The sequence below is a fragment of the Meleagris gallopavo genome, chromosome 13 (assembly GCF_000146605.3).
Source record: "Meleagris gallopavo isolate NT-WF06-2002-E0010 breed Aviagen turkey brand Nicholas breeding stock chromosome 13, Turkey_5.1, whole genome shotgun sequence".
Taxonomy (NCBI): domain Eukaryota; kingdom Metazoa; phylum Chordata; class Aves; order Galliformes; family Phasianidae; genus Meleagris; species Meleagris gallopavo.
Window position 1 is genome coordinate 1662123 of NC_015023.2, and position 14814 is coordinate 1676936.

The window sequence follows — 14814 nt, forward strand, 5'->3', positions numbered from 1 at the left end:
GAGCAGCGGCAGGGCTGAGGCCGCGTCTCTGGAGCGGCTCCTACGGCGCGGGGACCGGAGGGATGGGGTCTGGGAGGCTGCAGCGCTTGTTCTTAGGTGCTTATCTCTTGAAAACAGCGGTAACGGGAGAAAAATGCGAAATACGGTAATGGATTGTGGGTAGAGTTAGTCATCAATTGGAAAGTAATGCATTGCAGTGACGTGACTGCTGCTAAGGGAGAAAAACTTCACTGCGTGTGCTCTAGGGATTGTAAATCTCTTCCTGCAAAGGTGGCTTATTTCTGGAGACGTTAGAAAGAGAAACGAACTGAAATTTTTACCTGTTTTGTACCTGGTTTGTGAGCAGGATGAGTGTACCCCAGCCCGTGTGGGGTGTGGAACTCGGGGCGCTGTCAGGGAGCGCTGTGTGTCCGAGCTTTCAGCCTGACCATGCCTTCTGTCTTTCCAGGTCATCGATACTGAGTGAGGTTTCCACCCGGTCGAGATCTAAACTGCCCTCTGGCAAAAATATCCTCGTTTTTGGTAAGTAGCAGATGCAGGAACGTGGTCCGTCTGCTTTCTGTAGAGGCAAAGCACATTGAGAACAATGATGTGAACACACTGACGCATCAGTAGGATAAAATTAGCTCCTGTAACATGATCTGTGGTGTTCTTTTCTCTAGGCTGGCAGTTTTACTTTCTTTTTGGTTTATGCTGTTAACTTATAATGTATAATTAGATAAATGGGAGGTAGTGATAGACAGTGGAGTGCTTTTTTCTTATTGTCGTAGTATAAACCATTGGATTCAGCTGGCTTACTTGGAAAAAAACCCAGCAGGTATTGGCCAGAAATACACAAGAAGACTTTTTGTTTCCAGGTGTGTTTTGAAATTCTGTTCAAGTTAATTCTGAAACTGTCTTTTTCTTTCCTGTAAAAACTTACTGGCAGGTGATGATGGCTCAGGTAAAACCACGCTTATGGCTAAAATACAGGGAGCGGAATATGGCAAAAAAGGAAGAGGACTGGAATACTTATATCTAAATATTCACGATGAAGACAGAGATGGTAAGGTCATCTTATATATAATTTGTTTATTTAATTAAGTAGCTGACGTGTTTTTAGGTAACTCTGGCTTCAACTTTGGGTTACACTCAAGTAGCTGGTTCCAGTGTTGTTGTATGTGTTCTGTAAGGTATATTGATTTCTTAAGTGAAGGGCATTTTATGTTCAGATTTGGTCTATTTCTTGCCTGTTCTATAGCTTCACCTGTGAATGAGGTAGAAGTGCACTTGACCTGTGGGTGTAGCTCAGGATTCAATTAATTTCAAGGTAGATAAGTCTGCTTGTGTTGAGTTGCAAGGAGATTATTTTCATTTGGTAGAACTGCCTTACAGTTATAGAAAGGTGGTGATACGTCATCAAAATGTAATATGGATATCAGATCAAAATTTATTATGAATTTTGGGGTTTAAGGTTTTCTTGGTTTCTTGAGCAGTGTGTGGAATTTTGGTGAACTGTAGCTGAGCCATTTTGTTAGAGTTGAATGAGTAAAGAACAGAACATGAAGTCAGAATTAGTATTTCTCAAATTGCAGCTTTTCTCACTGTCTCTTTTTGTTGCTGTTTGTGATGATGATGATAGCTCTTCTTTTTAGGGTTTGGGAAGTGAGAGATTGGTCTAAAGGTGAGAATATTACTAATCTCGTTTCATCTATTTTGCTGAAGGTTAGAGACAGGAAGAGATGAAGAGAGAGCTTGTTATTCTTGCTCCTAAATCTGTGTCATCTAGGCAAACTACTGAACCTCTTTGTGTTAGTTTTCCTCCCCCAAAACTGGGAATGGTGGTCTTCCTGTTCATGACCTTCTGAGTTTACAGTTGGGAAGATGGAAGCAACGATGGTGGTTTAACTATGTTCCTGAAAAAAAGATGAACTGGGAAGATCCTATCGTGGCATTTTGGGAATGGAAATGTACTGAAGGTTTGCATGAGTTATTAAGTACTGTGTGCGTCTGGTTGTTATGGAGATTGGTCTTGTGCTCATATGGTAATAAACTGTCTTTAGATACTAGATTTGCCACAGTTCATGTATGAACGCATTGCCTGTGTCATCAGTGGGTGCCTGATCTTACTGTGTGGTATAAGTTTCAGCATTGAGGCCATTCCTTACTGCTTGAGATTCTTCACATGTATGCTTCCTCATTGTGTATCATCTTCTTCAGTACTGTGTAAATAGATCAGAGTGAAGAAACCCTAGGGCTGCAAAGATACTGTGTGATACTGAGCTTAGGGCAGCTACAAAGGGGTGGTATTATAAGCAGATGTAACATAACATAAGTTAGGTGTGATGTTCTTAATGATGCTATTAAGCCTCAAGTATGTCCCTACTCTGGAAATATTTGGGGGCTGTTCCTGAAAGTGGTAAGTATTTGTGGTGGTTAGGAGAGGCTTGTTGTAAGAACTCCGGCAGTGTGTAGCAGGAAAAAATCAGATCTTTTTGACTAGCTGACTCAGCTGGATAATTCAGGTCTTCATGAATCCCTTTAGTAGATGTGTTAGGATCTAATAATATCTGCATCTTTCCTTTTTGTCTTGTTAGCGTCATCACTAAGCTAAATAAATAGCAAAGTGGGTCAAGACCTCCTAGCAGATGAAGTTAACACTCTGATTTCTCCAGTACATGCTCTGTTTTATTTTTTTTAACTCTTCACATGCTTTAGGTGTGTATGTATTTGGATACAGTTTTGGGAACAAAACCTCTATAACTGTCTCACGGTTCTTGGAAGCCATGAGGAAACGAGATAGGGGGTCGGAAGCTTACTGCCATATATTCATTTTTTAGGGTATCTGCTTTTTACTGTACTCTACTTGAGACCAGCAAACCACAAGGATTTATTTCCAGAGGTATCAAATCAACACTGATAACTGAACCTCTGCATCAGGGTGAAGAAGGTCTTGTCAACTTCTCTCCCAAATGCTGGGAGATGACCTTCCTGTAAGCCCTTTTTTTCTTTTTGGAAGAGTTTATTATTTCCATGAAAAATATTTTCATCATAGTGCCGAGTCATTATCTGCTTCCTACTTCACTTTGCAAATCTTAAGGAAATCTTCTGTGTTGCTTCTTGTTTCCACCTCCTGCTCCCTTTCCTGCCTTTACTTCTTAAAGGATGTTTGTATCTGACTCCTCTGACGTTTGAAGGAGAGTCGCTTTGCTTCATGTTGGGTGACCCTGGGTGCATGATTTAGTTTACTGTTGTCTATTCACCTAAGAAAAGTTACACAGATGCATATAAATTTTTTGAACACCTCAGTGCTTAATATAGGTGCCCACTGACTTGTTTGTTTTCATTGACAGTGGTGGATACCTAGCTTGGGTGTCAAAATGCATGTCGCCACTGGTTCGGTTCTGTTTCTGTCAGGCATTAGATGGTTGCTGTAACACATGCTGCTTTGATCTTTAGGCCTCAGGATAACTTAGAGTTTCAATACTGGACCTCTTCTACCTGAAAAATCTTCTCCTTAAGTACTATCCCAAATTCTGCCTAGGCTAAGGCATTTGTTCATGTAGAGACTCAGGGACACCTAACCTGCAGTACTAAGAGAGAGAGAGGATTCTCCTAAGATACTCTATCCTTTGAGCATATGGCTTCTATGTATATGGCACCTCAGTTCACCTGGATGAAAGTACTTACAGCACTAGCTGTACAGTTATCTCAGAATATTTAATGGCCTTGGAGCTCAGGCCCCAGAATGATCTGTTACTGGCATTTCCCAAGGATGTAAGTTAGGATTTTTTGCCTTTGTGTTGAGCAGGTGTCTTTGTGTCTGCTCTAGTCTGTTTGCTTTTGAGAGCTGTCTAAATTGGTAGGGTGTAGATGGGGGGATCTGCATAGTTTTATTACAGAATTTATTTCTGGAGTAGCTTTTGGACTCTCATAGGATGATAGGTCGCAGTTAAAGAGAGGGTGTGCAGCAGGTCAGTGAAATAAACTACATCAGCTATTCAGGTGGCTAGCTTTGTAGCATTGCCCGTATGGGTTAGCAGGCAATTATAAATACCATAGAGATCTTTCAGTTGGTCTTCAGATTACCCCTGCAATACAGTTGGCTTTGGCTGTGCCAAATATGCAGATGAGATACAGTCATTCATACTTGTAAGAAAATCAAGTAGTCTTTTTTTTGCCTCAGGTTTGGACTGGCCTCTGTCATATCATGTACATATTCCAGTTGAACTGGTTATTCCAGCATGAGCCAAGGGCTGCTGGCTTCTAATGGGAAATTTTTTTGTCAACATCTTTAAACTAGTTCTACTGAAAGTGATTTTCTCCTGTTTTTTTTCCACTTATGGCTTGGATAAGGCATATCTAATTACCATTGATACATTTTGAATAAAGGACATGTCATTGCACTTCACAGAATCAAACTTGTAAAGTAAAATTCATCAAAGATGGAAAACCCTTTTCGGAGCTTAAGGATAAAGTATTGACAGGATTTGGAGATGTAGTCTTAGCTGTGATTGTAATAGTCTTTAGTTAGCAACACCTGTTACTCCAGCAGGATCTAGTAATTATTTGCTCTGTGTTGGCATCTTGTGTCGTAGCCATGATGAAAGGTCCAGTTAACATTCACATCGTATGACTAATAGGGAGTTTGACGTGGTGCTGACAATGTTGAATTTGCCTTCTAGTCCTTGCCAAACTGTAAACAAGCAGTGCTGTAGCTTTCGTTGTTTTATATTCGTAGCAATTGAAAATCCCAAATTACACCTGATGGTTGTATTTTACTGTAAGAAAGGGAAACCTTTCACTTTTATTTTCATATGGTGTTATCTTAAAAAAAGGAACAAGAAAACAACGGCACAATTACGTTATTTTAATGTTAGAGTTGGGCTTCCAGTCTTCTTGGCAGGTTGATTTCATCTAAGTGACAGTTCCACTTGCATTCTAGATTCAGTACACATTCTAGACGTTAAGTACTTAAACCCTTAAGTAAGACAAAGGTGTTTAGTAAACAAAATCTTTCCAACCTTTAGTTATTGGCTTAAAAAAATCAGCTGCAAATCAGTGAATTAAGTTGTTCATTGAATTTTGTTACCTGCTAGGATGTGGAAGTCCTTTCTGTGATTGAAACAGTCACCACAGGAGAAACTGTCAAAGTGCAAATGAGAGTTGTAACTTTTTGTAGCTTATAAGCAGACTTCAGTTAGTTTTCTAAAAGTTTCATGATTGCTTGGAGAAGGTACTGTGCTATTAACTGTCTCTTAAGAACCTCTGATTATAGAAACCCCCTGGGGTTGTTATGTACTGGTAGATTTCTACCTCTGGGAATGTGCAAAGGGATACATGGGATAAGAGAATTCTGTGCAGAGGATTTGTGTACTGTTGTATCTGTGATCACATTATTTGCCAAACTTCTACTGGACTTTCCCTCAGTCCTTAGAGGCCTTCTTTTGATTCATCTTCCAATACTGTGATAGTCCTTTGTGATATCAGGGAGTATGGGGAGGAGGGAAGGGACAAATAATTGATGAATGGTGTATTTCTTAAATATGCAATAATTATTTTAACTGCTCACTGCAAAAGATAGTTCTGAAGTGCCCAATTGGCAGTAAGATATGTAATTAATTGGGAAGTGTAAATGTTGGCTTTTGTGATGACTGATGATTGAATACCCTGTGATACCCTAGCAGTACCTGACTAGGAGGATAACAGAGATGCAGAAGAAGACTGCCTGTGTACAGCATCTTGATGTAGTCTGTCTGTAATTTGGACTGTTCTGTAATGTTATTCGAGACCTAATTAGCAAGAGATATATGTATATCTCTGCGCTCTTTTCTCCTTCCAATTTCTTCAGTCAAATTTTTGTCTTTTTCTGGGGCCAACTTTTTTTATACTGATGGATTTTTTTTCTTGAAGTTCTTACAGCCACAGAGACTGGATTTATTTTGTGTAGCTGAAAGATTTGGAACACATGTCAAGGAAATGCAGGGACAACTCATCATAAAGCTCAGTAGCAATTTTGAAAATCTGTGCTCTACAGGGATTGCTTTACAGTCTGAGTGCATGTATTTCATAATTCACCTCTCATCTCTACTGCTTGTGGAGACCCACTGTTCCATCTGGACATCTGAAATAGAATGGAGAACACTTTGAAAGAGATACTACAAAGGGTCTCCTAGATAAACAAAGGGACTTGCATCTTTTCCAATGGAAGGTTCTGAGGATAATGTAATTTGGTTGGACTTGGTTGTCCAGAGTGCCTGATGCATTACTCCTGGATGATGCTGCATTTTCAGTTTCTTCTGTACTTGGCAAATGTTGGTTCATGCTTGCTGCCTGTCCCAGGGGATTATTTCCCCGTGCATTTCAACAAAAATTGTTTGATCACTATCCAGATGCTATGGGGAGAAACACAAAAACTAAAATACCAAGTCTTTTGTCCTATACTTATTCTATGAAGAGACTGTAAGTAGAAGCCAGTGTTAAGTCACTGTGAATTAAGGGCAGATAGCTTTAAAGTTTGGTAGGTTTTACGTTTATCCTGTGTTTGGCTCCTCCTACTCCTGTGCTAGAGACCTAAGCTGCTTACTTCTTGTATCTTGTTTGCAGCTTAGTTCTGTTGTGAGATGTCTTGGGTTTGTTAAAGCAGTGTCTGAGGGACACTTAAGGCTTTCTGATCAAATGCAGCTGTGCCCATCCTCTTTGGAACTTGGCATTTCACATGTGTTAGATGGGCACTTGATGTACTCAACATATACTTACCTCAAATTGAGAAAGGCCATCTGATGTCTAAAAGCTGTTGTGTCATTTGTCAATAATAAAAGCCAAGGAACTGAAATTACATGTTAAACAAGAAGATCCTCAATCAAGAACAGTCCTGTTTAAATGGAGGCATCTACCAATTAACATAGGCATTTTTATGTGCACCTGTGTGAAAGTGACAAGATCTGCTGGTAGCTGGGCTCTGCTCTTTCCTTTGACACTGAAGAAGTCCTCTGTTTACTCCTGTGCTAGCAAAGCAGCAGGCTGACATCCTTTGAGCTACAACTGTGCTTTTTCTTTTCAGATCATACTCGCTGTAATGTTTGGATTCTGGATGGAGACTTATACAATAAAGGGCTGCTGAAGTTTGCCGTTTCTGCAGAATCCCTGCAAGACACCATTGTGGTCTTTGTTGCGGATATGTCTAGACCTTGGACTGTTATGGAGTCTTTACAGAAATGGGCCAGTGTCTTGCAAGAACATATTGATAAGCTGAAAATTCCTCCAGAAGAAATGAGAGACATGGAACAGAAGTGTAAGTCTTTGTGCATCTCTACGTAATTGCTTTTTTTCTAGCCTGTCTCTTGCCACTTTCTTTGGTAATGATTAATATCTTCTGGTTACTGTTTTGAGAATGCATTGAATAACAATTGCTTTGAAATTATGAACATAACACTGATTCAAATAGACTGTTAGGCTTTAAGAGAACTCTTGCAGTTCTGTTGTGCTAGCAATTCAGGTGAATTGTCTGAATTCCTTGCAATCGTTAGTATTTTTATTATATATATATATATATTTAATATATATATATGTTTTTTAAACCATTTCTTAAAAAGTCGACTATACAGAATCATGTTTTTAAAAACAGTGTCAGAATTCAGTAGCAAAGCGAGCTGTCTGCTTTCCTGTGGTATCCAAGGCAGGTTCCATTCCCTACTATGTATGTTCCCAATATATTTCTTTGCCCTTGGTTTTCATGAGCCTCAGACCATGGTCCTGGTACGTCTCACTGTGGCTGTTCTTACCGTGTGACTTTAGGAATGTTGTATAAATTTAGTTTCTTCCCTGGCATAACTGTGGCAGAAAGGAATCTGGCACAGGCAAGCAGTCACTGCTGCAGTACTGCTTCCTGCGGCTTTTCTTCTGAAATAATTTGGAGAGTTCTTGCAGACTCCTTTTCTGTATTCAAATTGAATTACTCCAAAAATAATTTCCTTCAGTGGAAAAGATCTTAGCAACGTGCTCCTTTGCAGCTCAAGTACAGATGGATACTGATCCTGGGTGGGCGCTGCTTTCTGTTGTTGGTGGTTTGTTTTTTGCAGGACTGGTTGCTGTGTTTACACCTTGGCAAATTCTGTCTCGTAGCTTCCTTAAGTTCACTTTAGGGAGCAGTGTAATCTGTTTGGCATGTGGGCATTCAGATGTATTTCTATAGCTGATCTCCTTTCTAAATGCTCAGTACTGCTTTCCCAAAAGGCTTGTGCCTACACCGTACTGGTTCAAGTATATGCTTGCTGGTTGAAGCTATCTGTGGTTTGATCATCAGATTATATTAAATAAAAAATAAAAAAGGGAAAAAGCATTATTTTTGAGGAGTAGTAGGTGGCAAAGCAGTTTGATTTCAAAATACTGCCGTTAGCCTGATTTGCGTTTTTGGAAGTGCACCGAATTTTATGGCAACTAAAATAAAGATGGAGTTCTTTGCTCTTCTAAAGCTGACTTTCGAACAGAGAGAAGTGTGTTCAGCCTTCACTAAGAATGCACTGTGTGAAGGAGGCAGTTACAGTCACAGCTTTAGCGCTGCGCGTCAGGAACTAAGAAGACGTTCCAGGAGTACTGCCATGGACAGTTACAAAGGGAGTACCTTCGAAATTCCTGGCGTATCTTGATTCTTGATAGAGGCGGGGGAAAGGAAAACGTGCGAGCTGCCTGTTTGACACGCTTGTAGGGCTCTGCTGCCATCGTGTGGGTGAGCGCTGAACTTCAGTCCGTTACGGACATGCAGGTAAAACTGGGCCTTCGTCTTGGCTGCAGAGCATCCCTCCTGCTGCTTCTCTCAGTCGCTGTGTAGGACACTTGTCTGCTCTCATACGTGACTTTTAAGCTTCTGTAGACTGTCCCTAAGGCCAAATTACTACTTAAAGCTTTGGCTGCCATAACAGTCAAGTATGCCCAAGAAATGGATGCTACGGTTCTGGCCATATTTTGCAGCACACCTTCTTTGAAAATAAAAAGCACGCATGCCTGAAGTGTGCTTTGTGACTGTGATCCCACAAAAGGCCATGCCTGCAAAGTTCTCCCTGCTGAAGTTCTGTACGTGCCTCCTGAGGTAAGCTGCTGCTCAGAAAGTGGAGAACTCCATGCAGCAATAGCAATTGTGAAGAAAACCTGGATGATAAAGCACATATGTAAAGCAGGCAATCAAAACATGGAAAAGGTGCAGAGCTGTTAAATTCATGCCAGTAAAGCCCCACTGCGGCGTTCTGCCTCACGGAGATATGTGCTTCCTGATTTCAGCTTATATAACCATGTGCCCTTCTGCTTGCTTCTAGACTTAAGGTGGGGTACATGGATAAAGCTTTCAGTAGCTGTCAGTTTGGCAGCTCTGGTTCTTGTTGGCTCTGGAGAAATGTTTTCTAGTATCCATTTAAACTGTTGCTAGGTTGTTATTTCTCTATTACTGAGATCTTACTGGTAGTTTCCAGAAAAAAATGTTGTTAGCTCACCGTTTTTGAATGAAATTGAATTTTGGACTGCCTGCCTTTGCTTTCAAGGTTTTTGTGGCCTTTCTCCACCCCGCCTCTGGTGTTTGCTGTTTGAGATACTGACTCCAGGCTCTGCTAGGTGGATAACGCACGGCTCCATCTGGCACATAGGAGGCCTTCCCTTTGTGTTCAAGAGCTTCTATGATGGGAGGCAGGATGCACGTAAGGAAGCAACAGGCTGCCTTGTAAAAAGCTGAAAAATTCAGAATATACCAAGAATGTAATTTTGTCTGTGTTCAGTCCTCTTACTGAGCTGCTCTTGCTCGCTCTGGATTCAAATAAACCTTCAGTTCATGTGTTTTAACTTCATATTTAAACAGTGATTTATCAGAATTAGTACAGTAAGAGAAAGTCTGAATTATGCCTCCATATTTAATGCAAAAGAAAAAAAAACAACAAACAGAAATCAGTAAGTGCAGAAATGCAGTATGCTTGTAAAATGGCTGTTATATTATGGAACATTTAGAACTGAATACATGAAAGACTGAACGTACCAGAAAATTAAGTTGGTTCCTGTTGAAGCTGACGTGGTTTTAGGTTCTCTGCCTTTTCTGCATCAAACATACAGCTGTAAGAATTTTTAAAGTAAAAGACGCATACTTCTTCTGGACATCTCTTCAGCAGTTTCTCACGCAGACCAACATTTTTGAATGACCACAGTGCACAAAAAAAGCCAAATGCTGCCTGAGTTGTTGGTGAAGTGGAGTGGAGTGGTAGCAAGGAGTGATGGGCTCTGAATGCTTTTTGATATTTTTCTTGTTCTGCTACTCATTGCTTCTGTGTTCTGTCCACTTACTGAAGCTGGTGTGTTTTGTCTGTAAAATCTGCTAGTTGCTTTCTAGGTGCTGCTTCCCAACAGCTGCTCCTGTGCCAGGAGCAGTGCCTGCCCTTACAGGTAACTTCCAGTGATTCTTTGTAAATAATCAGTATAAGAACAGAATTGTTCCATTAATTGGAAACTTGAATTCGCTTACTGTGTCAAATGCAAAAATACCCATATAATCCATTAAATACAAATGAAGATCTTACCTGGATAAGCCACAGGTTTGATAGACAAATGAGCACACTGTAGTGGATGCTTGATTTTTTTATGTTTATTTTTTAATTGCATATTATCATCTAGTGATGCTTTTCAAGTCTGCTAGGCAACTCACTGTACTCTCATTCTTACTGGTACGTAGCAGCAGTCATTTTTCTGCCTTTTATTGAATGTGCACTTTTTTATAGAAATAAGTTGAAGCAAAAATATTTTTTCATGGATCATTAAAACAAAAAACGGTGAATTAATGGCTATACCTTACATAATGTCATTCCTTAATGTGGATTGTATGGCAGAGAACATACTAATAGCTTGCTTTAAGGAGGAGAGGAAATGTAGGTTCCTGTAAGCTGTTTCGGTGCTTGATGAACTGCAGGTCCACTAGAAATCTGAGAGCAGAGATCTAGTGGGAAAGCAATGGATAAGCGTGACGTTGCTGTATGACAAAGAAACACCTGAATGGAAATGAGCGTACACTTCTGCTAGCAGTTGTTGACAAGAGGTTGTTTGTTGCACTTGTGATGCAAGTCTACTCCGACTGAAATTCTGCATGGAACTTGGAGTTGAAGGGGAGTCTTGACAAAACTGCTCCAGCACCCACCACTCCCTGGTGTTTAAATGGCTCGAAGCACGCTTGAAGCAGGTGCTTCTGTGCTCAAGATCCAATTGTTGGAGTTTCTCAGTACAACTTTCAGCTGCTTTTATCCGTAATTACCAATTCAGCAATACCTTTGCTAACTGAAACTGTGTCTTCTGTAGCAATTCTCAATGCTAGCCTGGCTTAATAGCAGGCTGTGTGCAGGACTGACAGTGGACAGCAGCAGTGTGTTGTGCAGTTTGCTCTGTGGTGAAGGTTTCCTCCCTGGCACACAGATCAGCCAGGGTGAGATGCAGCTCTCTATGTGCAGGGTACAATGGAATTTCCGTCTCCAGCTGCTGAACGTGAGGCAGTACTGACAGAGGGCATCTCCCTGAAAACATTTTGGTTTCTTCTCCACCAGAAGGCACTGCCTCCCCAGGTTTAAAACTCACTGGATTCTTTTTTATTAATAAAAAAAAGAAATTCCTTGCTTCTTGTGAGATTCTGAATTGATGACTGAAACTCTGTAGTCATCCATGTTTATGTATTTATGTTTATAACTTTGTATTTATATTTTATAACAAGAGCTTAGAGCTCTTTCATGAGAATGACACATGTTTGTTTGTTTCTAATGAACGCTGCCATTTGTGCAGCTTTGGGCAGAATTGTTTTTCTGATTTGTCCTTTCTTCCACATCTTATTCTGCCAGAGAAGTATTTCCTATTTAGAAAAGGTACAGTGACTTCATTTTGCAGACTTTGTATTACAGACTTTGCTGAGTTTTTACCACTTCCTAAACCTCAGAAGTATCAGATGGCCCTGTCACGTGGCTGCATGTACTGAACAACAGGCTCTTTGTGAATGTGCTGGCGGCTCAGCCTTGTGGAAGAGCTTTCCTTACTGTATGTATGGTCTGCTCTCACCGTGGATCTGAGGACTGTGTGTATAATAAGGATGCCTTCATGAGAGCACGTGGTGGAGCTGTGGGGTGGTTGGCCTGGGGTGGGCAAAGGGCTGTGGCACACAAGGAGTTGCCACCCAGCTTGGTGAAGGAATGTGTGGGTCCCACTTTGCTTCCCAAATGGTGCTAATACTATTTTCAGATGCTTCGGTGTTTGATAGTGTTCAGTATCAGTGGAACACTCAGCACTGCCATAAGATGGAAAGACAGAACACATCTCGCTTTCTCCAGGCTGTGCTGTAATTTTGCAGAATGTAGCTGAGTCTCTTTTGCTAACATTTAGATGTCCTCGAGTCTGTATTTTTGCAGGGTACGTTTTATGTTTCTGGCATTTGACTCCTATAAGAGAAATTTAGAGTAACAGAAACTTAAATTATGGTCTATAAGGTTAGTATTGTAAGAGTGGCTGTTTCCAAATAGTATTTTTGGTGTCCGTTTACATTCTTACCATGTTTTTGTTGCAAGACCAGATAGAAATTGCACTGTGTGTGGACTAGGCTGTGAAACTAAATTTACGTTTTCTTTTGGCAGCTCCACTGTAATGAAACGGGTTGCACGAGAAATGTACATTTGTGTAACCAGTGTTGCTGGTTTGTAATAACTGCAAACTGTACTTGATTTAGCTTGCTGTACATTTTGGGAGAGTTGTGTTTGAAGAGACAACAAGGCTTAAAGTTGCATTGTGTTCTTGTGGAATGCTCATTTTAAAGAAAAAGAAGAAAAAAAAGGAGATTTCGAGTTAGCGATTGATAAAAATATTTAGCTCACATTACTTCTGATCTAAAAAGAACAGCTAATTCCTTTGTTTTGTCTCACAAATCTCTCTCTTTTCGTAGTTATAAAGGAGTTTCAAGAGTATGTAGAACCTGAAGAAGGCTACCAAGGATCACCCCAGAGAAGGGGCCCTTCTTCAGGCCAAGAGGATGAAAGTGTTTCTTTGCCACTTGGAGAAAATGTGCTGACACACAACCTTGGTATTCCTGTGCTGGTAGTTTGTACAAAAGTGAGTTTCTAGTTGTGTTTGCTCCTGTGGAAGCACCTAATTACTTTACTGTTAGAATGTTGCATTATACAGCCACGCACAATTTATTTTGGATTAATAATAAAGATATTTATTTTAAAAGTAAGCTTCGTCATCAGTGTCAATTTTTAATTTTGCAGAAGGGCAGTAACATGCTAATCACTTAATCTTTTGACGTAGTGGTGGCATTTCAAAACTAGAGGCTTAGAGTAAATGTGGTGTTTGTAATAGTAAGGAAAAGGTAGAGATGTGCTGGGATTAAATGACTGATTTTTTTCTGATATTGTTTTTCTCCTATTCTTCCAGTGTGATGCAGTGAGCGTACTAGAGAAGGAGCATGATTACAGAGAGGAGCACTTTGATTTCATTCAGTCACACATTCGTAGATTCTGCTTACAGTGTATCCTTTCCTGCTCTGAAGAGACTTTCTGAAATCTGGAAGCAAGAAAATAGTGTTTTAATTTTGGATTACACGTACAGTTTATCTGAGGAATTGCACTTCAAAGTTGTATTTAGCTGTTTATTACGTAGCATTTCTTGCTGTGAAGGTGTTTAAAAATGCATACAACGTGCAGTTTTTCAAAGTTAAGTGACTAGGAGGCACCTAACTTTTGTATGTCAGTAAAAATATCATGTCTTCTCTTTCCTTTCTCTCCCCAAATGCTGAGTGGTGACAGTTTTTGTCTTCAATTACTTTTTCAAACATGGATCTAATAGATATGTGACCGTTACACTCCTGTTTTGAAATTACTAATATAATTTTAAAACTATATCCTACGTATTTTTCCTTAAATAAGTAATCAGATGGAGCTGCCTTGATTTATACATCAGTTAAGGAGGAAAAGAACCTTGATCTGTTGTATAAGTACATTGTACATAAAACGTATGGTTTTCAGTTTACCACTCCTGCCTTAGTGGTAGAAAAGGATGCAGTTTTTATGTAAGTCAATTGTACAAAGCGATCTGGGAGCGTATTGCTTCTATTAAATGCAACACATACAGACATAGATGAAGGACTTGCATCAATTATTTTATTGTATTATATTCTTAAGTTGGAAATGAAATGTAAAATACTATAATAAATTTAACTTAGGAAAAAAGGAAATGACGCTATCTTTAAATAAATACTTTAAGCAAGTATCTTTTTCTTCTAATGAAAAAGATGTCATATTGCAAAACTAGTCTTTGAAAATATTTAAAGAAATAAGGGAGACTCGAGGAGTTGCTGTCTTTCGTCATTTTTCGTATATATGAAATACTTTTAGACATGTCTTCTAATTCTCAGTCTTGTTTTTAAACAAAAATGACTCTAATTAAAGGGTCTGTGCTGGGTCTGGTCTTGATCAACATCTTCATCAATGGCCTTGATGAGGGGATAGTGGCCACCCTCAGCAAGTTTGCTGATGATACGAAGTTGGGAGGATTGGCTGACACGCCTGAAGGCTGTGCTGCCATTCAGCGAGACCTGGACAGGCTGGAGAGCTGGGCAGTAAGAAACCAGATGAGGTTCAACACAAGCAAGTGTAGGGTCTTACACCTAGGGAGGAATAATTGTATGCACCAATACAGGCTGGGGGATGAGCTGCTGGAGAGGAGCTCTGCAGAGAGGGACCTGGGCGTCCTGGTGGACGACAGGTTGGCCATGAGCCAGCAGTGTGCCCTCGTGGCCAAAAAGGCCAATGGCATTCTGGGGTGCATTAAGAAGAGCGT

At 40.2% G+C, this 14814-nt stretch overlaps 1 protein-coding gene across 1 annotated transcript; it reads left to right on the plus strand.

Annotated features, from left to right (window-relative positions):
• The first annotated feature begins 332 nt into the window (after positions 1-332).
• On the plus strand, positions 333-14145 carry LOC100545689 (cytoplasmic dynein 1 light intermediate chain 2-like). Its single transcript, XM_010717730.3, has 6 exons — positions 333-522; positions 929-1045; positions 7043-7273; positions 12920-13086; positions 13411-13504; positions 13909-14145. The coding sequence occupies exons 1-6, from the start codon at positions 348-350 to the stop codon at positions 14046-14048; spliced, it is 924 nt and encodes a 307-aa protein (XP_010716032.1). The 5' UTR covers positions 333-347; the 3' UTR covers positions 14049-14145.
• Positions 14146-14814: the final 669 nt, after the last annotated feature.